This window comes from Hemiscyllium ocellatum, chromosome 28, assembly GCF_020745735.1.
Source record: "Hemiscyllium ocellatum isolate sHemOce1 chromosome 28, sHemOce1.pat.X.cur, whole genome shotgun sequence".
Lineage (NCBI taxonomy): Eukaryota > Metazoa > Chordata > Chondrichthyes > Orectolobiformes > Hemiscylliidae > Hemiscyllium > Hemiscyllium ocellatum.
The window spans coordinates 44,229,648-44,253,780 of NC_083428.1; the positions used below are offsets into that span (position 1 = coordinate 44,229,648).

At 42.6% G+C, this 24,133-nt stretch overlaps 1 protein-coding gene across 1 annotated transcript in view; it reads left to right on the forward strand.

Moving 5' to 3' along the window:
• LOC132829242 (uncharacterized) overlaps nucleotides 1-14,758 on the forward strand; it is a 29,798-nt gene extending 15,040 nt beyond the window's left edge. The window contains exons 5-6 of the mRNA XM_060846613.1: nucleotides 13,319-13,347; nucleotides 14,482-14,758. Of these exons, the coding sequence (XP_060702596.1) occupies nucleotides 13,319-13,347; nucleotides 14,482-14,501 (49 nt within the window). The 3' untranslated portion in view covers nucleotides 14,502-14,758. The remainder of the gene's footprint in view (nucleotides 1-13,318; nucleotides 13,348-14,481) is intronic.
• Nucleotides 14,759-24,133: the final 9,375 nt, after the last annotated feature.

The window sequence follows — 24,133 nt, forward strand, 5'->3', positions numbered from 1 at the left end:
TAGATTCACTACATTCTGAGAAAAGAATTCCTCCCTATCTCTGTGTTAAAATGGGCAACCTCTTGCTCTGAGATTATGCCCTCTAGACTCTCCCACGAGGGAAAACATCCTCTCCACATATACCTTGTCAAGTCCCCTAAGAATCTTATATATTTCAATAAGATCGCCTCTAATTTTTAGAAACTCCAGTAAGTAAAGGCCCAACTTATAAGCAGTGCATTGTTCAAGCACGACTGCCTGTCAGAGTGTGGGATCACTCTACATATTTATTTAGATCTGCATTCTCTTCCTATTGGTACAAACTGACCTACAATGACTGAATCCATGCTCATATCAAGGTTTCTGTCAGCCACATCTTGAACACTTCCCCTATGACACATGTATGCATCACACAAGTGTCAGGCAATATATTTCTCCAACAAGAGAGAGTAAGACAGCCTTGCCTTGATATACAATGGCAATGCCTTTGCCAGTACTAGCATCAGTGACGGCATCTCGCAAACCTGTGATCTCTATCGACGAGTCAGTTCATGTCAATCCTGTGTTTTTGCTCACATAAGGCTGACTCGAAGAGAGCAGTAAAATATAAAACTGGCAAAATGAACATCCATTAACTTAATATGAAAGTCTTGTCTTGAACCTAATCAATATATCTAACATAAATGACAATGAGAAGCCATGTAAAGCCAATGAGACAAAGTATCATCTGAATGCTAGTTACTCAATGGTAGTTTTCTTCAGTAGGATCAGAAGTTCCACAACATTCCTTTGTTGCCATTTGCTCGATTTATGCAGCGTCACTTTGGTCTGTACTTACTTCACTCATTCCATTGATTGTGAATCATTGTGTCTGCATTCTGATTCTTCATTCTTTAAAAGTCACAGGAAGAAGTCTCACCCACTATATCCATATTAAATTTTTGCCAGACCTGGCTGCTGCCTGAATTCTCACTAAGGTCTCCTGCCTGTAGATGTTCAAAGTTTGTGACAAGATTTGTAACTCGGATGCTCATTGTTGTGGTTCTGTTCGCTGAGCTGGGAATTTGTGTTGCAGACGTTTCGCCCCCTGTCTAGGTGACATCCTCAGTGCTTGGGAGCCTCCTGTGAAGCGCTTCTGTGATTTTTCCTCCGGCATTTATAGTGGTTTATCTCTGCCACTTCTGGTTGTCAGTTGCTGTCTGCTGCAGTGGCCGGTATATTGGGTCCAGGTCGTTGTGCTTATTGATTGAATCTGTGGATGAGTGCCATGCCTCTAGGAATTCCCGGGCTGTTCTCTGTTTGGCTTGTCCTATAATAGTAGTTTTATCCCAGTTGAACTCATGTTGCTTGTCATATGCGTATGTGGCTACTAAGGATAGCTGGTCGTGTCGTTTCGTGGCTAGTTGGTGTTCATGGATGCGGATCGTTAGCTGTCTTCCTGTTTGTCCTATGTAGTGTTTTGTGCAGTCCTTGCATGGGATTTTGTACACTACATTGGTTTTGCTCATGCTGGGTATCTGGTCCTTCATTCTGGTGAGTTGTTGTCTGAGAGTGGCTGTTGGTTTGTGTGCTGTTATGAGTCCGAGTGGTCGCAGTAGTCTGGCTGTCAGTTCAGAAATGCTCTTGATGTATGGTAGTGTGGCCAGTCCTTTGGGTTGCGGTATGTCCTCGTTCCGTTGTCTTTCCCTTAGACATCTGTTGATGAAATTGCGGGGGTATCCGTTTTGGTGAATACATTGTATAGGTGTTCTTCTTCCTCTTTTTGCAGTTCTGGTGTGCTGCAGTGTGTTGTGGCCCTTTTGAATAGTGTATTGATGCAACTTCTTTTGTGTGTGTTGGGGTGGTTGCTTTCATAGTTCAGGACTTGGTCTGTGTGTGTGGCTTTCCTGTATACCTTTGTGATGAATTCTCCGTTCGGTGTTCTCTGTACCATCACATCTAGGAATGGGAGTTGGTTGTCCTTTTCTTCCTCGCTAGTGAATCGGATTCCTGTGAGTGTGGCGTTGATGATCCGGTGTGTGTTCTCTATTTCTGTGTTTTTAAAATGATTACAAAGGTGTCATCCACGTATCTGACCCAGAGTTTGGGTTGAATTTGCGGTAAGACTGTTTGTTCTAACCTTTGCATTACTGCTTCTGCTATGAGTCCAGAGATGGGTGAGCCCATGGGTGTGCCGTTGATTTGTTCATATATTTGGTTGTTGAATGTGAAGTGCGTTGTGAGGCACAGGTCCAATAGTTTGAGTATGCAGTCTTTGTTGGTAGGTTCCCCGTCTTGTTATCTGTTCTGTATGTCCAGCAGGTTGGCTATTGTTTCTCTGGCTAGGGTTTTGTCGATAGAGGTGAACAGTGCCGTTACATCGAATGAGACCATGGTTTCTTCCTTGTCTATGTGTATATTTCTGATGATGTCCAAGAATTTCTGTGTTGACTGTATAGAGTGTCTGGATCCGCTGATCAGGTGTTTCAGTTTCTGCTGTAGCTCTTTAGCAGTTTGTGTGATGGTGTTCCTGGTAGTGATACTGTTGGACTCCTGCCCACCTGTCATATATAGATGGTGCTTCCCTTTGGGATTGTTTCATTCAGGAAGCTCGAAGGAATTGTAGATAAAAATCATAAATTCCTTTCCTCTGGGCCTCTCACTGATTGGAGTGGATTCACATACCCCATCATCTCCACCAGCCGCCTCACTGCAACTTAAACATTCACAGCACCTTCCTGGCTCTCCTCAGCAATAAGGCATCACCTTCATGTCAATCTCCATCAGCAGAGGTTGATCACCCCAAATTCAAAGCATTCTAAAACAGCACCACTGTTCAGTTTAAAAATGTCAACAAACTTGCCTTCCTTGAAGAAGCTCTCTTCCTCCCTCTACAAGGATTTCAGTGAGTCCCTCTCTCACTGCACCCCCCAGGTCATCTCCTCTGCACAGAAGCTCTTACCTCCTTCCACCTATCCCACCTCCATCGTCCCTCCCCCTAGTCCCTCCTCCCTACCTTTTATCTCAGCCTGCTTGGCTCTCTCCCTCTTATTCCTGATGAAGGGCTTATGCTCGAAACGTCGAATTCTCTATTCCTGAGATGCTGCCTAACCTGCTGTGCTTTGACCAGCAACACATTTGCAGCTGTAGGACAATATATCTCAAGTGAGGGGGAAGAGGCCAAACAGAGAGTAATAAAAGAGGAGAAAAGTTGGGAGAAGTGATAGAAGATGAGATTGATTGAGCTGGAACTGGTAGGAAGTGGAATTAGGCTGCAAGTGTTTGTAGAGCTCAGGGCTTTGTGTAGTTTGGAGGTCAAAGGTCATCAAGGAGATTGCGGGCAGTGAAGGGATGGGTATGAATTTTAATGATGGGGTTTCAGACATGTTCTGATGTTAAATGGTAAAAGAAATGGTAACGCTGAAAATTGTCAGAATTTGACCACAAGAGAATCAGCAGTGCCATCAAGAAGAATGGCAGCTCAGGCAAATGAGAAGTGGAAAGTAATACTCAAAATTTCTAAACAATATCAAATAGTATATAAGAATAGAGGTGATCACGTGGGGCTTGAATGAGAATCTATTTCAGGAGATGTACTGGCTATGCTGGAACAGGTCAGAGTTGATGTTTGAGCCGGTGATGTTATGAAGCAGAGAAGTTGGCGGAAGATGGATAATCAATGATTAATGGTCCCAATGTTGTAATGTATTCTCAGTACATTCACCCTTCATCTCCACTTGCTGTCATAAAATAATGACTCATTGTGGGCTTAGTGGAAACTTAGCTGTAGATCGAGGGGATAACCTTTAACTCCATACGTGAAATGGAAACTAAGGAGCTAAAGTTGGCCACGTGCGTGACCCTGGAGATCCCTGTCTGTTCCTAAATATTAATGTCTGCCAAGCAAGTGACAGAGGCCCTCCTGAACAACTCCTTTAACCAATCCAATTGGAATCTGATATTATCAGGACTGATTGCTGTCGTTCTAACTTTAAAAAACAAAACCCAAGGCTTCACAAACTATTTACTTTATTAACTGGAAACAAACCACTCATCTCCTCTGTCTCAATCTCCCTTCATAAAAAAAGGGACAAAATACATCTTTTAAAGTATAGTATCACCACACAGAGCTCCTTGACTGGACTAGATTAACAGCCCCAATCTGAGAACTCATCCTTGAGATCTAGCTGACTGACCTCACTACAATTACATCCCTCCCTCTCAGATTCTGAGGAAATAGGCCGGTCCTTTTCCTGGGAGAGCTTCTTGGGGCATTTAGCACCAGGTCAGATTCCTCCAAGTCAGTGTCCAATGCCAGTGGTGTGTAACATATTCGATCTCGCCTCTTGCACCAGCAGCACTCCAGTCGAATTTTACTCTGTTCTCCTGGTGGTAAAGGCATAGAGGTGGCTACATCCATCATGTCCATCACTGATCATGAGGAACCATCAACCATTCCAAGGCACAGGGCACATTTTTCTCCAGAATCATTTGCAATTTCGCGGCTTTCATATGGTCCACATGCTTGTTCAGAACCATCGTACCTACCCAAATTTTAAACGTCACCTGACCTCACGTCAACCATGCCTCTTGCCCCTGCAGGACCATTCTGTGATACTTAAATCAAATTTCGTCCCCTGTATCAAACTCTCTATCACTTAGTGGAGACTTGTGCCTGACACTAGCATTCCTGATACTGTTTCACCCTCCCTCCCTGGTCCAGGAAGATCAGGTTTAACCTGGTGCAGAGTCTTCTTCCCATTAGCAGGTGCTATCCCCGTAGTTGCATGAGGGTGGTCCTACAATCAAATACAAACTGTGACAGCTTGATATCTAGTGAGGCTTTAGGCTGTTTCTTCAAGCCAGCCTTCAAAGTTTAGACTGCATTTTCTGCCAGGCCATTGGATGGAGGTAGTATGGAGCTGTCCTTTATCCCATTCGACTTTAGGAAATACCCAAATTTCCTGCTGGAAAATGAAGGCCTGTTATCTGTGACCAACACTTGTGTATTGAAAAAGGTGGATGCAGTTTTTATACTGTCATCCATGTGTTTGATGAATGGATCCTAAGCACGTCCAGCACTTTCAGTGGGCATCTACAATGACTAAGAACATTGAAACCATGAAAGGAACCTGCATACAATCACAGAATTCCTGAAGTGTGGAAACTTTAGCCTTTGGCCCCACAAGTCCACACTGACCTTCTGAAAAGTAACCCACCCGGATCCATTCCCTCCCCATTATCCCACATTCACCCCTGACTAACTCACCTAACCTACACATTCCTGAACACTGGGCAATTTAGCATGGCCAATTCACCGAACCTGGACATCATTGGATTGTGCATCCAGGCCTGTACACCGAACATATACTCTCACCAAGATCTTCATTTTAGAGATCCCTGGATGGCCCTGGAGAAATACAGCCATTCAGTAATTGGCAGAAACCTTTGCTCAGGTCAATCACGCTTGATCCCCATAATAATATGCTGTCATCTACTATGAGCTGGTCTCCCCTGGACCAAAAAAGGTTTCTAGTTATGACAGCCCTTTAATTTCCCCTATCACCACCAGATGTTTCAGTTTGAAAGGATTAAATCTTTCTGCCCCCAAAGTCTGATATTGTCAGCTGTGACTGAAAGTGTGTCGAGAAAATTTAATATCACTACACACTCTTCCACTGGGGTTACCACTAGTGATGTATCTGCCAACGGGAGGCAGCTCAATGCATCCGCACTCACTACACAGCCTCCCAGATGGTGTTCTAATTTATAATTATAAGCACTTAGTATTAGAGCCCACCACTCACACTCCCCTTGTTTTTATATTTTATTAACCAGTACAAATTACAAACAATGAACAGCAGGTTACAAGTAACAACAATTTACAGGGAAAGGGGCAGCAAAACCAAATCCCCAAACCCCACCATACAACCAGTTCACAGGGAAAAGAGGATGAACCTCAAATCCCACCTTATCAGATCAAAATGCGAAACAGTAAACGCAATCACATACTGCTGGTCTGATAAACCAAACAATAATCAGTGCAGATATCACAGACACCCCTGGCAACCCAGCAAACCGCCCGTCCCTCCCACCTACTCCCCTTTTTTAAAAAATCTACCTGATTGGCCCAGATTAACAGCCCCAATCAGAGCAGTCAAGTTCTATAATATCCAGGTAGCTAACTTTGTTACAATCACTATAATGAGGAAGTATAGGCATCACATCCAGTTCCCAAACACAAATCCTTCCCCAATTCCTCTCCTTGTGATTTACCTGAACGTCAATGATTGTTCCTTTGGTGTCGGCTGGAGGTTTCTCTGCTACTAGAAATCCCTTTGCGCCCAATTCTCACTTCGCTGTCTCCTCCTGCCCAATGATGGTGTCAGTTCAGCTTCAGAATATCCAGATGAAGTCTTTGGCTTTGTTACCTGGACTTCAAACTGCTGGGATCAGGGTGTTTAAGGCCTGTCCCAACATCCCCCCACACCCACGCACCTACCTGTCCCTACTCTTCCCTTCCTCCCACCCCTTTTCCTTCCCCACTCCATCACCACTCTCTTTCCTTAGCCTCTCGCATTCCCTTCCCAAACTTCCTTTCCCCAGCTTTGATTCTGCATCTGGGTTAGAATTGGGGCTGAATTGTTTTTGACAAGTTCTTTAAAAAGTTATTTCAACCATTAACTCGAGAAAAATTACCACTGTCCTGTTTGAAAAGTATTAAGGAGTGTAAGAATGAATTGGGCGGCACGGTGGCACAGTGGTTAGCACTGCTGCCTCACAGCGCCTGTAGACCCGGGTTCATTTCCCGACTCAGGCGACTGACTGTGTGGAGTTTGCACGTTCTCCCCGTGTCTGCGTGGGTTTCCTCCGGGTGCTCCGGTTTCCTCCCACAGTCCAAAGATGTGCGGGTCAGGTGAATTGGCCAAGCTAAATTGCCCGTAGTGTTAGGTAAGGGGTAAATGTAGGGGTATGGGTGGGTTGCGCTTCAGCGGGTCGGTGTGGACTTGTTGGGCCGAAGGGCCTGTTTCCACACTGTAAGTCTAATCTAATCTAATCTAAAAATTGCATTGCCGTAGCGCCTTTCACAGGCAAAGCTCACAACCAAATAGTACATTTCCAGTTTATCAGTGCTATCCTGCTGGATTCTAGATGCTTCAATGAAGGGGATGCTTTTGCCCATCATGATCTAAATTCTTCAGTTTCAGCCTTAATCTGTGAATACTGTACATTTTGATGATAAGACTTCATCTGTACCTGGCCTCAGTCCCATACTATTTGAGAAAAGGTCATTATGATGTGGAAAACTAGTCAGGCCCTTTAATGCTCACCTTTCAAACACTCGCCCTATTTTTCACAATTTACCCTTTGCATTGTTGTGTTTTCCTGGTTGGAAATACATCTTGTCTAGCAGCAACCTGCATGCATGGCTGGTAAAGAACAGACTTAATTCACTGCAAATGGAGGTTACAATCCTTGTTATTGAGGTCCAGTTCATCCTGAAATTACTGAGGTTACTCAAGGTCATTTTCAGAAGCAGCTAATGATTGCTCATGCCTTGATTCACCCACCTGTTTATCGGTAATTTCCTTATCATTAAACACTGGGAACCTGGGAGTCAATAAAGGAGTGTCTTCTCCCCACTCCATGGGGCAGGAAATGCTTTATATCCCAGAACACACAAGGATTTATGAAGATTAATCATTGGACAAATGTGAATTAGATAAGGAGAGTCAATATAGATTTAACAATGGCAGATCTTAGAGTCATAGAGACGTACAGCACGGAAACAGACACTTCGGTTCAATTGTCCATGTCGACCAGATATCCCAATCTAATCTAGTCTCATGTGTCAGTACTTGGCCCATACCCCTCTAATCCTTTTCTATTCATACACCCATATATTTGCCTTTTAAATGTTGTAATTGTACCAGCCTCCACCACACACTCTGGCAGCTCATTCCATACACGTACCACCCTCTGTGTGAAAAAGTTGCTCCTTAGGTCTCTTTTACATCTTTCCCCTCTCAACTAAACCTATGTACTCTAGTTCAGGAATCCCTGACCTCAGGGAAAAGACTTTGTCTATTTACCCTATCCATGTCCCTCATGATTTTATAAACCTCTATAAGGTCACCCCTCAGCCTCTGACACTCCAGGTAAAACAGCCCCAGCTTATTCAGCCTCTCCCTGTAGCTCAAATCCTCCAAACCTCGGAACATCCTTGTAAATCTTTTCTGAACCCTTTCAAGTTTCACAATATCTTTCCAATAGAAAAGAAATCAGAATTGCATGCAATATTCCAAAAGTGGTCTAACCAATGTCCTGTACAGCCGCAACATGACCTCTCAGCTCCTATACTCAATGCTCTGATCAATAAAGGCAAGTATATCAAATGCCTTCTTCATTATTCTATCTTCCTGCGACTCCACTTTCAAGGAACTATGAATCTGCACTCCATGGTCTCTTTGTTCAGCAACACACCCCAGGACCTTACCATTAAGTGTTTAAATCAATTTAATTTTTTGATACAATCACGGACAGAATTAATGCAAATGACAACATAGACGACGAGGTGATTCTGGTGCTGACTCACAACACCAGGGACCCAAGTTTGTTTCCAGTCTTGGGTAACTGGATGGAGTTCTCCATGTACCTGTGTGAATTTCTCCCGGATGTTGCAGCTTCCTCCCACAGTCCAAAGATGTGCAGGTTAGACGGATTGGCCATACTAAATTGCCTCCTCGTGCCCAGTGATGCATAGGTTAGGTGGATTGGCCATTGGTAAATGCAGGGTTATGGCGATAGAGAGGGATGTTCTTCACAGGGTCGGTACAGACTCAATTGGGCTAAATGGCCTCTCTCTGCAGTGAGTATATGATTCTACGACAGGAAAGAAAGTAGTGGGGAATAATTGCTTTTCAGACTGGAGAAACATTTACACTAGTGTTGCAGGACCCAATAATCCAGGTGTGGACTTTGAGGGGGCGTGGGAGAAGTCAATGTGCACCCATCAGAGGCAGGGCACTGTGCTTTGGGGGTGGCAGAGCCAACGGCTGAGCCTGCTGTGCTCAGGGTCGGAATGGGTTTGCCTTACAAGGAACACAAGGCTCAAAACAGGAGCAAGCATTGACACCTGTGATTTCTACCTTAACCCCTGGTCTTCCCAGGGACACTGCTTTGCTTGATAATACATTAACAATTACAAGTAGGTAAGTCTTGCTACAAATGAATCACACTACACCAGGTTATAGTCTAACAGGTTTATTTGGAAGCACTAGCTTTCGAAGTGCTGCTCCTGCAACCACAAGGAGCAGCGCTCCGAAAACTAGTGCTTCCAATAAACCTGTCGGATATAACTTGGTGTTGTGTGATTTTTAACTTTGTACACCCCAGTCCAATACCGGTATCTCCAAATCATGTGTACGGTTTGGTCTACTTATAAGGGGAGATACTATTCTGGGAAACTGTTCAAAGAAGGTTAATTAGGCTAATTTCTAGGGATTGTTTAATGAGGAAATTTTAAGCAGTTTGGAGATAAAGGCATTGACATTTAGAAGAATGAGAAGTGATTTTTAATTGAAATATATAAGATTCTCAGGAGGGTTGATAAATACTGAGGGATGTTTCCTCTAGTGAAAGAATCTAGAACGATGCAAAACAGTTTCAAAGTAAGGAGTCTCTCACTAAAGCTGGGATTGTACAGCAATGCTTTCAGTGAAGGTTGTTAGCTTCTGGAATTCTTCAGAGGCAGTAGAGGCTGGATCATTGAATCTACTCAAGATTGAGTTTGACATTTATTATTCAAAAGGGAGATAAGGAGTATGGGGGCAGGCAGGCAAGTGGAGTTAAAGCCACAATCAGATCAGCCATGATCTTACAACGGGCTCAATGTCCTGGTCTTGATCTTATTTCTTATGATGTAGACTGGGTGTACATAGCTCAATTTCTACGTGACCTAAAGCATGTGAGGAAGAAAGGCAGCCAAGCAAGAATTAACTTTCAAAATTAGTGAAGAGTGTCGCAATGAGGATAGCAGCATTTGTTGTACAGGTATCCCCCGCTTTTCAAAAGTTTGCTTTACACCACTTCACTTTTACGAAAGATCTATATTAGTACCTGTTCTCGCTAACCAAAAGAAATTCAAAGAGGATTTTCGTTTTTACAAAGAAAGGCGAAAGTTTTCCCATATAAATTAATGCTTCTTCACTTTACCTCATTTTGGCTTACGAAAGGTTTTGTAGGAATGTTCTGCTTTCAGATAATGGGGGACACCTGTAATTCCATTTGAGAGAAGCTCAGTGTATGGACATGATTGGCTTTTAATGCCCTATGTGAGAAGCTGGTTGTGATTTTGACACAAAAACTGTAGTTGGTGAACATGCTTTGAGTAGCCAAGAGGGGAATTACTCATGACTGAATTCCCAATCTTTCTGTATAATTATGAGGTAATGCACTTGGTCAGAAAAAAACAGAAAAGGGAAGGCAATACATGATTAACCGCAGGACCCTGGGAAGCACCAAGGATCAGAGCGACATTGATGCCCATGTATACTGGTCCCTTTAGTTAGCAGGACATGTGGATAAAGTGATCAAGAAAGATATCTGAGGCATAGAATTTAAGAACAAGAAGGTTGTGCTGAAACTGTAAAAAATTTGGCATTTTTCTGCGTTTTCGACCTCTACGATGCTGACTGTGACTATTCGACCTGCTCTTGCAACTAGTTTTTTTATAGGATCCGTCCAAGTGAGTTTGTGCCTTTCTTGATTATTGTTCATAATTAGTAACAGTAGTATCTCATTAATAATGATCAAGCCTAATGACATGTAACTATCCTGTACTGCTAACAAGTTTGTTACAATTTACCAATCCTCACCATTAACTATATATGTCAAGAAGAGACAATTGGGATCAAGTGAATTCCTGAAGGAGTATAGGAAGAGTAGGAGATCAAGTTAAAAGGGAAACCAAGAGGGCAAAAAGTGGATATGAGACAACTTTGGCAAAAAAGGTTAAAGAGAATCCTAAGAGATTCTACAAGTACTTTAAGGGCAAAAGAGTAACTAGGGTGAAAATAGGACCCCTGAAAATTCAATTCGACTGTGTGTGGAACCACAGGAGGTGGATGAGATAATAAACAAAATTTTGTCTCAGTATTTACTGTGGAGAAAGAACAGAAGCTAGGAAAATTGGAGAAGTAAACAGTGATGTCTTGAAAAGAGTCCACATTGCAGAAGAGGCAGTGCTGGAGGTCTTAAAATGCATAAAGATAGATAAAACCCTGGGACTTGAACAGGTGTATCCCAGAACATTCTGGGAAGCTAGGGAGGAGACTGCATGGCCCATTACAGAGATATTCGTGTCAACAACAGCCATGGGTGACATGCCAGAAGGTACGCAACGTAGCTAATGTTGTACTATTGTTTAAGAAAGACTGCAAGGAAAAGCCAGGGAACTAAGACTGATGAGCCTAATATTAGTGGTGGGTAAATTGTTGGAAGGGATTCTGAGAGATAGCATTTAGAGTCATAGAGCCATACAGCCTGGAAACAGACACTTTGGTTTCCTTGGAGTGTCGGAGACTGAGGAATGACCTTATTAGAAGTTTATAACATCATTAGGGGCATTAATAATGTTATGACACAGAGGCGAACCCCTCTGTTAATTAAACCAAACATTCAAAAAAGCTCGCCTTGCCTCGTAATCTGTTAAAGTATGAGTGAGAACTCACAAATTCCACTAGTAAAAGAAAATAACATCAAGGTTTGTAGCTCAGGTTGAGGTTTAGGATGTAGGTTTGCTCGCTGAGCTGTAGGTTTGATATCCAGACGTTTCATTACCTGGCTAGGTAACATCATCAGTGGCGACCTCTAAGTGAAGCGAAGCTGTTGTCTCCTGCTTTCTATTTATATCTTTCTCCTGGATGGGGTTCCTGGGGTTTGTGGTGATGTCATTTCCTGTTTGTTTACTGAGGGGTTGATAAATGGCATCTAGATCTATATGTTTGTTTATGGCGTTGTGGTTGGAGTGCCAGGCCTCTAGGAATTCTCTAGCATGTCTTTGCTTAGCCTGTCCCAGGATAGATGTGTTGTCCCAGTCAATATGGTGTTTTTTTTCATCCGTGTGTAGGGCTACGAGGGAGAGAGGGTCGTGTCTTTTTGTGGCTAGCTGGTGTTTGTGTATCCTGGTGGCTAACTTTCTTCCTGTTTGTCCTACGTAGTGTTTGTGGCAGTCCTTGCATGGAATTTTGTAGATGACGTTGGTTTTGTCCATGGGTTGTACGGGTCTTTTAAGTTTGTTAGTTTTTGTTTGAGAGTGTTGGTGGGTTTGTGTGCTACTAGGATTCTGAGGGGTCTTAGTAGTCTGGCTGTCATTTCTGAAATTTCTTTGATGTATGGTAAGGTGGTTAGGGTTTCTGGCTGTGTTTGGTCTGCTTGTCGTGGTTTGTTCTTGAGGAATCTGCGCACTGTATTTTTTGAGTATCCGTTCTTCTTGAATATGTTGCCACCACACACTGCATCATAGACGAACTTCCGAAAACAGAGGAGAACCACCTATTCAGGATTTTCTCTCTCAATGGCAGTTGCTCTCTGACCAGTTTTCAAAATGTTTCCATTCTTCTAACCCCAACAGCAGATCAACTCATTGGTTCGTTGTTGGCAAAACAATAAACTCAAACTCTACTGGGTTTTAGTATCGCGGGGCATAATTTAAACTGGTTAAATTCAAATTAATGTCAAAATAGCAACCAAAACTCAGGTATCCATTTCACAGCCAAATATTACATATTTACAATTTTCCAGTACACTCTGCGACTGCCATCTAATCATATACACAGGTGCTTATAAGTTTTCAGTTCAGAACAGCATTATCTCTCACTCTTAAAGGTACATTACATGCCTTCAGCTCCATAACAATAAGATGAATAGCCAACATATTTTTCCGAGATAGAGGGGTCCAAAGTTGAGGGCATAAGTTTAAGGTGAGAGGGGAAAGATTTAAAAGAGACGTGAGGAGCAACATTTTCATAGTGCATGTGTGGAATGAGCTGCCAGAGGAAGCAGTCGAAGTGGGTACAATTATAACATTTAAAAACCATTTGGACAAGTACATGTATAGAAAAGATTTAAAAGGATATATGCCAAATGCAGGCAAATGGGACAAGTTCAGTTTCGGAAATCTGGTCAGCCTGGATGAGTCGGGCCAGAAGAGCTGTTTCTGTGATATATGACAGTATGATTCTAAATGTTCATTGAATTTCACTCCAATAATAATTATTATTCCAAATGAATAATGACTATATTGCAGCGTATTTAATCCCTTTCTCTCAGTAACACTTTGTGCTATCTATATTTGCAGCATTATCTATGACGATGTTGGCAATACAGGTACAGAAGTTTCTTTTTCTAAAGTGTTTTGTTGTTTGTTTACTCATCGAGATTGTTTGTATGATGTACAGTTTAGGTGAATTGGTAATGCTAAATTGCCCATAGAGTTAAGTGCATTAATCAGGGGTAAATATGGGGAATGGGTCTGGGTGGGTTACTCTTCGGAGGATCAGTGTGGACTAGTTGGGCTGAAGGGCCTGTTTCCACACTGTAGGGAAGCTAATCTGAAAAAAAGCCCAATGCATATCGCTCTTAAACAATGACACAAATGACACTTGAGTATTGACTACTCTGATTTGAATTGGATAGGTACACAAAATGCACATATAGCAATCTATATCACTTGGCCTTGAAACAAATTGGGACTAAGGGACAACGGGTCCAACATTTGGATCTATAGCACCACTGAGATGGTGCAATGGCAATTGAACACTCTCCTGAGTGTTCCACCAACTGCTTTCAGCATGGCCCAGGCAGCCCCCATCATTTTTTCAGAAGACACAGACACTGGATTTGTCACTCTGCCCTGATGTTCCATTTTCCTTATTGCACCAGGAGCACCCAGTGAGCCTGTGTGATTTAATGCAGCCTCCTTTTGAGGGATAGATTGAGTGTGAGAACAAGGTGTTAATTGCACCATCTGCTGATTGCACACACTGCCCAGTGAATCAGCTAAGTGATGTCATAGTGACAAATCTGTGTGCTGCTGTCCTCTGTCTCTAAGAGTTTGGGCGGAACATGATTTGTAGGAGAAAGTAAGGACTGCAGATACTGGGGATCAGAGCTTAAAATGTGTTGCTGGAAAAGCGCAGCAGGTCAGGCAGCATCAAAGGAGAAGGAGATTCGACGTTTCGGGCATGAGCCCTTCTTCAGGAATCCCAAAACATCGATTCTCCTTTGATGCTGCCTGACTTGCTGCCCTCTTTAGGAACATGATTTGTAACCTGTATGCAGAAAACTGACACAAACCAATTTCTAGTCTAGGAGCTTGCAACTGAGCTCACCTTGTGTTTGCAAACTAGTAGAAATTAATTTACTCTCCAGAACTGGTAAATGCATCATCTCAAAGAAATGTGACCAATTTAGTCAGAGCTTTTTTTTTTCCTCAATGGTATTTCTTTTGACTATATTAAGGCAGGTACTGCAACAACTAACAGCCAGAGGACAGCACATTCCGTTGGTCAAAGTATTAGGATTCAGAACTGCATGGTGGAGTTGATATCCAGCAATTCTAGGCTACCTACACCTAGTTACATCAGCAACACCTTGAGGCCAGCAATTTCCATCTGCAAAGTTGGAATCAGAAGTTTTGGATTATCAGGAGTATTCAATTAGTCTCAGTACAAATGAGGCAAGACTGAAATAACAACTAATTATTGCGTCAGGTTACATGGTTACATTTATTGGGAGCGGTGGTTATAACTGGGTGCCTCTCTCGCTGCCACTTTGATCATAACTTTCTTTACAAGATACACAATTCATTGTTTATTGTAATTTTTGCCATATTTTAACTTGATATTTTGCTGTTATTGTTTCCTTAATGTTGTACTCTAATTAGTTCTAACTGGAATAAATGCTTTTTAAAAATAAACTGTGGCTTGTAAGTGTGGAAAATCGTAAGTCTGTGGAAAATCTGCATGATTTCAGTTAGAAAATGGTTTCCTTCCATCAATCGACAACCCCTTTTCAGAAGCAAAGGCTGCATTGTTATTTGTCACTGTTTGCTGATAATTGACCTGGCAAAAATTTGGAAACCCAGGTAGCAATAATACCATGGCAACCTAATGCCAAAACGATTCTTACAGCCGGTTTAGTCTGAAAATCTGTGCTCTTGTCTGATCTTGAAAGCTAAGCAAATTCAAGCCTGGTTAGTACATGGATGGGACACTACCTGGGAATACCAAATGCAGTAGACATTTCCCCAAATCTTTGGTGTCATTGCACTGTCCTTACCCAACTCTGCAGGTAAATTGATTAGTTGGAAACATATATGATTTAGCAGTGGTGGATAACAGGTGAAAAGTAAGAGGAGTGATATGGTGGGGGGAAAACAAAAGTTCAGCTGTGTTTAATGGTGATTTTGGTAAATTGATAAGGGTCACTAATGTAAAAGTCTGTTTCACTCCTCAAAAGTGGCAATTTGGCACTAAAATACCCCATTATGGAGCAAAAGTGACTCTCAACGTCCTGGTTCGAGTGGTATCCAAGGCCTCCTGGAGGGAAAGGGAGAGATTTAGGAACTGGATAAAGGCAGGGTTAAAATGAACAAAGAGGTTACCCAGTGTCATTTGCTGCTTGGGCTAGTATGACAATTTGCTGATTTAAATGAACTTCACGCAATATATGCCAGTGGTAGAGAGCATAAATCAACATCTCATTTCAACAGAAATCGCTTACCCATCCCGTTAATTCCTATCAATAGGGAGCTGACAAATGCATTGTTCTAAATGAATGATCATGAGGAACTGGATAGGTGATACTGTAAGGAGTTTCCTTTAAAGTAAGGGATCCCCACAGAAGGATGAGGAAATAGGTTATAGATTCTGTTTTGATAGTAGGGAACTGAGAGGGTATTGGCAGAAAATAGGAAAGTGGATTTGAAATTGCAAACAGATCTTACTGAATGGTGGAGCAGTACCAAGGGGGCTGAATGGCAGATTCCTGACTCCCAGAGTTTGGTTATTTCAGCCTTGAGAAGGAACAATTGGTCAAATATGAAAGATATTATTATACTGACTGATTTCTGTGATGCTGTGTGTGGAGGACTCCACTATCAGTAGTCTGATGGTGGTGCAGTGTTGCTCCTCGATTCTGAAGCTTTCTGTTCCCTCGATGCATCAATGTTCTGTCAGGCCCATAACAAGCCACTTGTCCTCTGGTGATTTGCACAGGCCAGTGAACTACAAAACTGTCCTTTACAGGCTTCCTAGGAGACCACGCTGACACTACTAATTGTCTCTCAAATGCCAGTGAATGACTAGATTGAATGGCTTGTATGTTGAGATCCATGTCATGCCAAGTGTCTGGTTTACTTGTGCAATGGACTGCTTGGATTGATCTGGGGGTGACTGGTTTGCTTTTGGGGTGGGAAGAGTTCCTGAATAATTCTTCATGTGCCTGGGTGGCTCCAGTTTTACCAGATTATTCTCAGATTTCACCCACACTATGTCTGCGTGTTTGTGTGAGGGACCATGTGGTTCTGATGTTGGTCAGATTGCTCTGGAAGTGACTGGGTTGTTCTGGGTATGCCATTCAGGACATCAGTGCAGAGATCACAATATCATTCACCTTTTGGAGTTCAAATAGCCTGCATTGGGAAGATGGACGAAGCTAACAGAAGTGAAGTCAGGAATGAGTGCCCAGCCAGCTGTGTTGTCTGCATGTGCCAGGGTTCAGAACATCTTCTCAGGGCTGGGAAGAAATCTGCAGTGCGAGAGGGAGGATCTAACATTCATTATCCATGCAAGTACCAATGAACAAGGAAAGAGGTTCTGTATGGTGTGTATGAGGGGCTTGGCACTAAATTGAAAACCAGAACCTAAAATTTAAAATCCTAGGATGGTCACGATGGCATCAGGCACATAAAATTAGAGCAATGAATATGTGGTTCAAAAGCTGGTGTGAGGGAATTATATTCCAGTTCGTGCGACACATGCACCAGTATTGGAGAAAGCGAGGACTGTAGAGTTAGGGTGGTCTATACCTTTAATTTTGCTGGGGCCAGTGTTGTTGTGAACCACATAGCTCAGGAGGGTTTTAAACTAAATAGTGGGAGGTAAAGATTAAATGTGAAAAGATATAGTAAATAAAAAAGGAGAAGCAAGGTAAAAAAGGAAAATTGTCACATGGAAAATAAGACTCAGAAAAAGACAGGGAGTTAAAACTGAGGAGTACACCAATGATCAAAATTAAATTTTACAATGATGAGAAAAAGATAAAGCTAAAGACTCTGTATCTGAATGCTGTTACGACCCCAGCAGATACTATTACCAGATAAGTAGGGTCACCTTCAGGAACTGGCTTGATAGGTCATATTTCATTTGTTTTGATGATAACAAAGTGGTCTCTCATTGAAGCATAAGCAGGCAATACAGCAGATTTTGCCTTTGTATTAAAATTGTTTTATTGTTATAGACTCAGAGTCCTACAGCACGGAGACAGGCCCTTTGGTCCAAACTGGTCCATGCTGACCAAAATGTCCATCCACATTAACCCCATTTCCTGAATTTGGCCCAAATTCTTCTAATCCTTTCCTATCCATGTATTTGTCCCAATGCCTTTTAAATGTTGTTAATATACCCGTCTCAACCACTTCTGCTGGCAGCTCATTCCATATGCATACAACCCTCTGTGTAAAAAGGTTGCCCCTCAGGTTTCTTTTTATTCTTTCTCCTCTAACCTTAAACTGATGCTCTCAAATCCTCGATTCCTCAGCTCTGGGAAAAAGTGTGCATTTACCCTATCCATGCCTCTCATGATATTCCCAATTCCTTCGCCTCCGCCGCATCTGCTCCCAGGAGGACCAATTCCAATACCGAACAACCCAGATGGCCGCCTTCTTCAAAGACCGCAGATTCCCCTCAGACATGGTTGATGATGCTCTCCACTGCATCTCCTCCACTTCCCGCTCCTCCGCCCTTGAACCCCGCCCCTCCACTCGCCACCAGGACAGAACCCCACTGGTCCTCACCTACCATCCCACCAACCTCCAGATACATCGTATCATCCTTTATCATTTCCACCACCTCAAAACAGACCCCACCACCAGGGATATATTTCCCTCCCCTCCCCCATCAGCGTTCCGGAAAGACCACTCCCTCCGCGACTCCCTCATCAGGTCCACACCCCCCACCAACCAACCTCCACTCCCGGCACCTTCCCCTGCAACCGCAAGAAATGCAAAACTTGCGCCCACACCTAACCCCTCACTTCCCTCCAACACCCCAAGGGATCCTTCCATATCCATCACAAATTCACCTGCACCTCCACACACATCATTTACTGCATCCTCTGCATCCGATGTGGCCTCCTCTACTTTGGGGAGACAGGCCGCCTACTTGCGGAACGTTTCAGAGAACACCTCTGGGACACCCGCACCAACCAACCCAACCGCCCCGTGGCTGAACACTTTAATTCCTCCTCCCACTCCGCCAAGGACATGCAGGTCTTTGGCCTCCTCTATCGCCAGACCATGGCAACACGACTCCTGGAGGAAGAGCGACTCATCTTCCGCCTAGGAACCCTCCAACCACAAGGGATGAATGCAGATTTCTCCAACTTCCTCATTTCCCCTCCGCCCACCTTATCTCAGTCCCAACCCTCGGACTCAGCACCGCCTTCTTGATCTGCAATCTTCTTCCCGACCTCTCCACCCCCACCCCCTCTTCGGCCTATCACCCTCACCTTAACCTCCTTCCACCTATCGCAGTCCCTCCTCCCTATCTTTTATCTCAGCCTGCTTGGCACACCTTCCTCATTCCTGAAGAAGGGCTTATGCCCGAAATGTCGATTCCCCTGCTCCTTGGATGCTGCCTGACCTGCTGTGCTTTTCCACCAACACATTTTTCAGCTCTGATCTTATACACTGTTAGTTTCCTACACTCTAAAGGAAAAAGTCCTCGCATGTCCAACCTCTCCCTCTAACTCAGACCCTTGAGTCCTAGCAACATCCTTGTAAATTTCATCTGCAATCTTTCCAGTTTAATAATATGCTTCCTATAGCAAGGTGACCAAAATTGAACACAATATTCCAAGTGCTGCCTCACCAACCTCCTATTCAACTGCAACATAACTTCCCAACTTCTATACTCACTGCCCTGATTGACGAAGGCCAGTGTGCCGAAAGCCACCTTCACTCCCCTGTCTATCTGTGACTCCACTTTCAAAGAGCCATGCACCTGAACTCCAAGGTCCCTCTGTCTCACTACACTCCTTAAGGCCTTGTCATTCACCATGAAACTCCTACCTTGATTTGACTTTCCAAAATGCAAGACCTCACACTTATCTATATTAAACTCCATTTGCCATTTCTCAGCAGACTTCCCCATCTGATCAAGATTTCTGATAACCTTCCTCACGGTCTACAATACTGCCTATGTTACCGTCATCTGCAAACTTACTAATCCTGCCTTGTACATTCTCATCCACATCCTTGAAATAGATAACAAACAGCAATGGGCCCAGCACCGACCTCTGAAGCACACCACTAGTCACAGGCTTCCTGTCCAGCAACTATCCTTTCACTATTACTCTCTGTTTCCTATCACCAAACTAATTGTGAATCCAATCTGTTAAAGGATGCAGATAAAATAGAATAACCCTAACTAATCCGAGGATGTACAGTTTAGGTGGTTTGGCCATGTTAAATTGCCTATAGTTTCCAGGTACGTGCAGGCTAGTGGATTAGCCATGGAGAATACAGGGATATACAGAGAATATGGACGGTGGGATGCTTTTCCGAGGGTTGGTATGAATGCAATGGGCCTGCCTCACCACTGTACTGATTTTATCATACTAATTCAAAGATTTTAAACAGAATTTGAAAGTATAAATCCATAAATTCCAAAACATTCCTTTCTAAATTGAAAAGGGAATAAACAGCTTTTGGATAATGCCCAAAACACCACGCCTGGTACAATTCCCAAAACACCTTTCATATAATACATCAGCATCCCTGTATCTAACACCTTACAGGTTATGAGTCATTTGGGGGTTCGATACTTGAACTGCAACCGTGATAGCTTCTGTGGAGCTGTCATACCTGGAGCTTCACTGCATTCAGAGAAAATAAAAATTTCCAGGATTTTATCTGGTCTGGAAACAACATGAACATTTCATTCGGAGGACATAACTCACCACAGCCTTCTCTTCTCCACAGTATGTTCAATACAGCTATCCTGTTCCAAGGTCTTCTCAAGACTAAAAAACTACTTATAGTTAAAAAGTGAAACTCAACGATTTTTCTCACTCACCAAGGACACCTCCCTCAAGCTTAAAAACAAACTAGTTTTCAGAACTCTATCAAACCCTTGAGGCCTCATTATTTATCATTCTGCATCGCAACATTCTAAAATAAACAAAAGTCCATTAATGTACCAAAACTCCTTAATTCCAAAGCCAGCTTTCAAAACCTGTTCTAAAAGAAATCACTGTAGTTACAAAATATCTACAAATTAATTACACACAAGTAATTTTAAAATTAAGAGGACACGTATGAGAACCTCTTCTTTTCCCCCCAGATGTGTTTTGTGACTTTGGTGCTGCTGTAGCTACCTGCAACTGCTCAAGTGAAAAAGAATCATTAAGAAGGGAGGCCAGAAATACAGACACAACAACTGAAATATAGAGGATACTCGATTATCTGGCATTGGGTTATCCAAATATCGGATTATCCAGCAAGGTTGCAAGGTCCAATGCTTGGTTAAACTATGTTATCCAGCATTCGATTATCCGAAATTCGATTAACCGAATGAAATACTTCCCACCCGCCTCAATTCGATAATCGAGATTCCTCTGTAAATAGGGTTTAAAATTCACCAAAAAGCAAAGTATGCTGGGAATGCCTGAGCCAAGACAGACATGAGAGACAATTCTGCCCAGGGATGAGTCCTTGCAAGATCTATGCTCAGATAATTGCAACGAGAGAGGCATCAGAACACATTAGGATGTGTGAAAGGGCATCTCAGCCTTTCCTGACAAACATAATTCTAGATGTATAGAGGTGACATGCCTCAGTAAGACAAAAAAACAGGTATATGTTCTGGGACAAAACCAGACTTCCATGCCCAAAAGCAGACACTGTTAAAGGGTCACTGTGAAGCAAACCATTGAGAGCCAATTAGCAGCATTTCAAGGTGATAAAGCCAATTAATTCGAAACCTCTGATTGCTCAAGTCCTTAGAAAGTTCCATAAAGTATCTAGATGGGTATAAGAACCAAGCCTAGCAGACCTTGGGGAACCCCACTCTTCAGCTGACCTAAAGGTATGTTGGAATGTAGCAGTGACCAGCGTGGCTCATCCTTCAACCCAAGAGAGGTACAGACTGAACAATTCAACAGATCAGCAAAAGTTACCTGTACCCGGGAAGTATTTTAACTTTCTAAAGAATTAGATAATCTGAAATAGAGTTGTTAAAAGCATAAAGTTTAACTCTTAACCTTTTGTTATATTCAAATAAAGTTATGACCTTGTTCACTGACTGCATACTTGTGTGGTTTAGTCACTTCCTGATGTGTGCTAAGGAGCCTAGGTTAATTCATATTAATTAACCCAGGCAGTGTTGTCTGGAACAGCCTTACTGTTGTTGTGGTTCTGTTCACCGAGCTGGGAATTTGTGTTGCAGACGTTTCGTCCCCTGTCTAGGTGACATCCTCAGTGCTTGGGAACCTCCTGTGAAGCGCGTCTGTGATGTTTCCTCCGGCATTTATAGTGATTTGTAGCTGCTGCTTCCGGTTGTCAGTTCCAGCTGTCCGCTGCAGTGGCCGGTATATTGGGTCCAGGTCGATGTGCTTTGACAGGGGATGAAACATCTGCAACACAAATTCCCAGCTCGGCGAACAGAACCACAACAATGAGCACCCGAGCTACAAATCTTCTCCCAAACTTTGAACAGCCTTACTTTTAATATATTTCTACAAACTCTGTCCAATTATCCTGTTCACTTCCTTTTTTAGGGAAGGAAACTGTTATCTTTACCTGGTCTGGCCTACATGTGACTCTAGACCCACAACAATATGGTTGACTCTCAATATGGTTCTGGATCAGTGGTGCTGGAAGAGCACAGCAGTTCAGGTAGCATCCAACGAGCAGCGAAATCGACGTTTCGGGCAAAAGCCCTTCATCAGGAATACCTGATGAAGGGCTTTTGCCCGAAACGTCGATTTCGCTGCTTGTTGGATGCTGCCTGAACTGCTGTGCTCTTCCAGCACCACTGATCCAGAATCTGGTTTCCAGCATCTGCAGTCATTGTTTTTATCCCTTTTTATCTCAAAATGGTTGTCCATTAGGGATTGGTAATAAACTAGTGAGTTTTGAGAAGTCCGTAATAACCACACCTCATGAATGAACCTTATTTTTTTTGAAAACCAAACTAAATTAGGCTTTTCTTTTTTGCTTGTGTTTTCATAGAACATAGAAAGATACAGCGCAGTACAGGCCCTTCGGCCCTCGATGTTGCGCCGACCGAATCCTACCTAACCTACACTAGCCCAATAACTTCCAAATGCCTATCCAATGCCCGCTTAAATGACCATAAAGAAGGAGAGTTCACCACTGCTACTGGCAGGGCATTCCATGAACTCACAACCTGCTGTGTAAAGAATCTACCCCTAACATCTGTCCTATACCTACCACAAAGCCATTTTCATGGCTTTAAATCTTTTTGCCACATTGTTTTGTAATGAATAAATGTTTAAAGTAGCATCATTGTTTCTGCATTGAGAATTTCTCTGCCTAAGGAACTGGACAAAGAGGAAAAACAAAGTACTATGTAATTAAAGGGACAAACTGCTGACTGCAGTAACTTCTTGGCAGTTGTAGTCCCATCCACTGAACTTTGGACTAATTCCACTGAAATCTCGCAGATGGTGTTGACTGAACTCTGAAGAGACTTTGAACTGAAGCAGTTGATCCTTCACAATCAACTTCGAGCACATTTTCCATGGCAGAGGAAAAAGTTCACTTCAGTCTGGGCACTGGATAGAAATTAAATTGTTCTGATGAAACCACTGTTTTAGTATTGTGGCTGATCAGCAGAAACTGCTCACTCACTGTGCTGCTGTAAACTGAAACAGCAAGGATTTAAGCACTGATATTATTCTGGAGTCATTATTCACCTTGTTTACTGTCAAGCTGGGTTTGGTAAGTTTCCTTTATTCTTTTGACTGTATTATTATCCAGGAGTAGGTCTGGCTTTTTTTTTCAGGTTTAGTGCTGGCAATAACAGCGTTTGCCAGGTAAATAGTGATGTCAGTCATTGAGTTCACAGCAGTGGTGCTATTTGAGAGTTTTTAAAATTCCAGCAAATGCACTCATTCAGCCAGGAGTTTCTTGAAAGTTAAAAGCAGTCCTTGCACTTGTTTCCTTCTATTGACAGGTATTCCACTTTGAAATTGTTTTTTTTAAAATAAATGCAAATATAAAGAACACCAGCAAGATTGTAAAAGGTAAATCATGCTTAACTTTTGCCTCATTTAACTCAATCTAATGAGAGGGGCAGGAGCTGATATTGTCAAAGATGTGATTCGGATGAACTTGCAAAAATCCTTTTTGATTTAAAATTTTAAACCTGTTTGTCAGCAAGGCTTAATACCATGGAATAAAATGGAGGATGACAGCAGAGGAAATTGGCTGAAAGAGTGATAGTGACATTGATGACAAACTGTCTTTCGGAGAACCTAGGTTTACAAGGATTGATATTAAGATTACTACTGTTTTTCTTGATGTATTAATGATCGTACATCTGGGTGTATTGAAAGTTTCAAAATTTGAAGATGGGAATATTGTAATGTGAGAATTTTATTCAAATTCAGCTTTGCTAGGGTGTAATTATGGGTCAAAAGTCTTTTGTAATGTAGCTGGAATATTGTCATGGTGCACAGCTTTTACAGTATTCAGTACCTTCAATGATTTCATAATGTTATGTGAACTAAATTGAACTGGCTGAACAGTGGCATCTGTAATGCTGGCAACTTCTTGAGGAGGTAGAAATGGATAATCCACTTGGCACTTCTGGCAGAAGATGGCTGTGAAAGCTTCAGCTGTTATCTTTTGCAGATCTACTGGGCT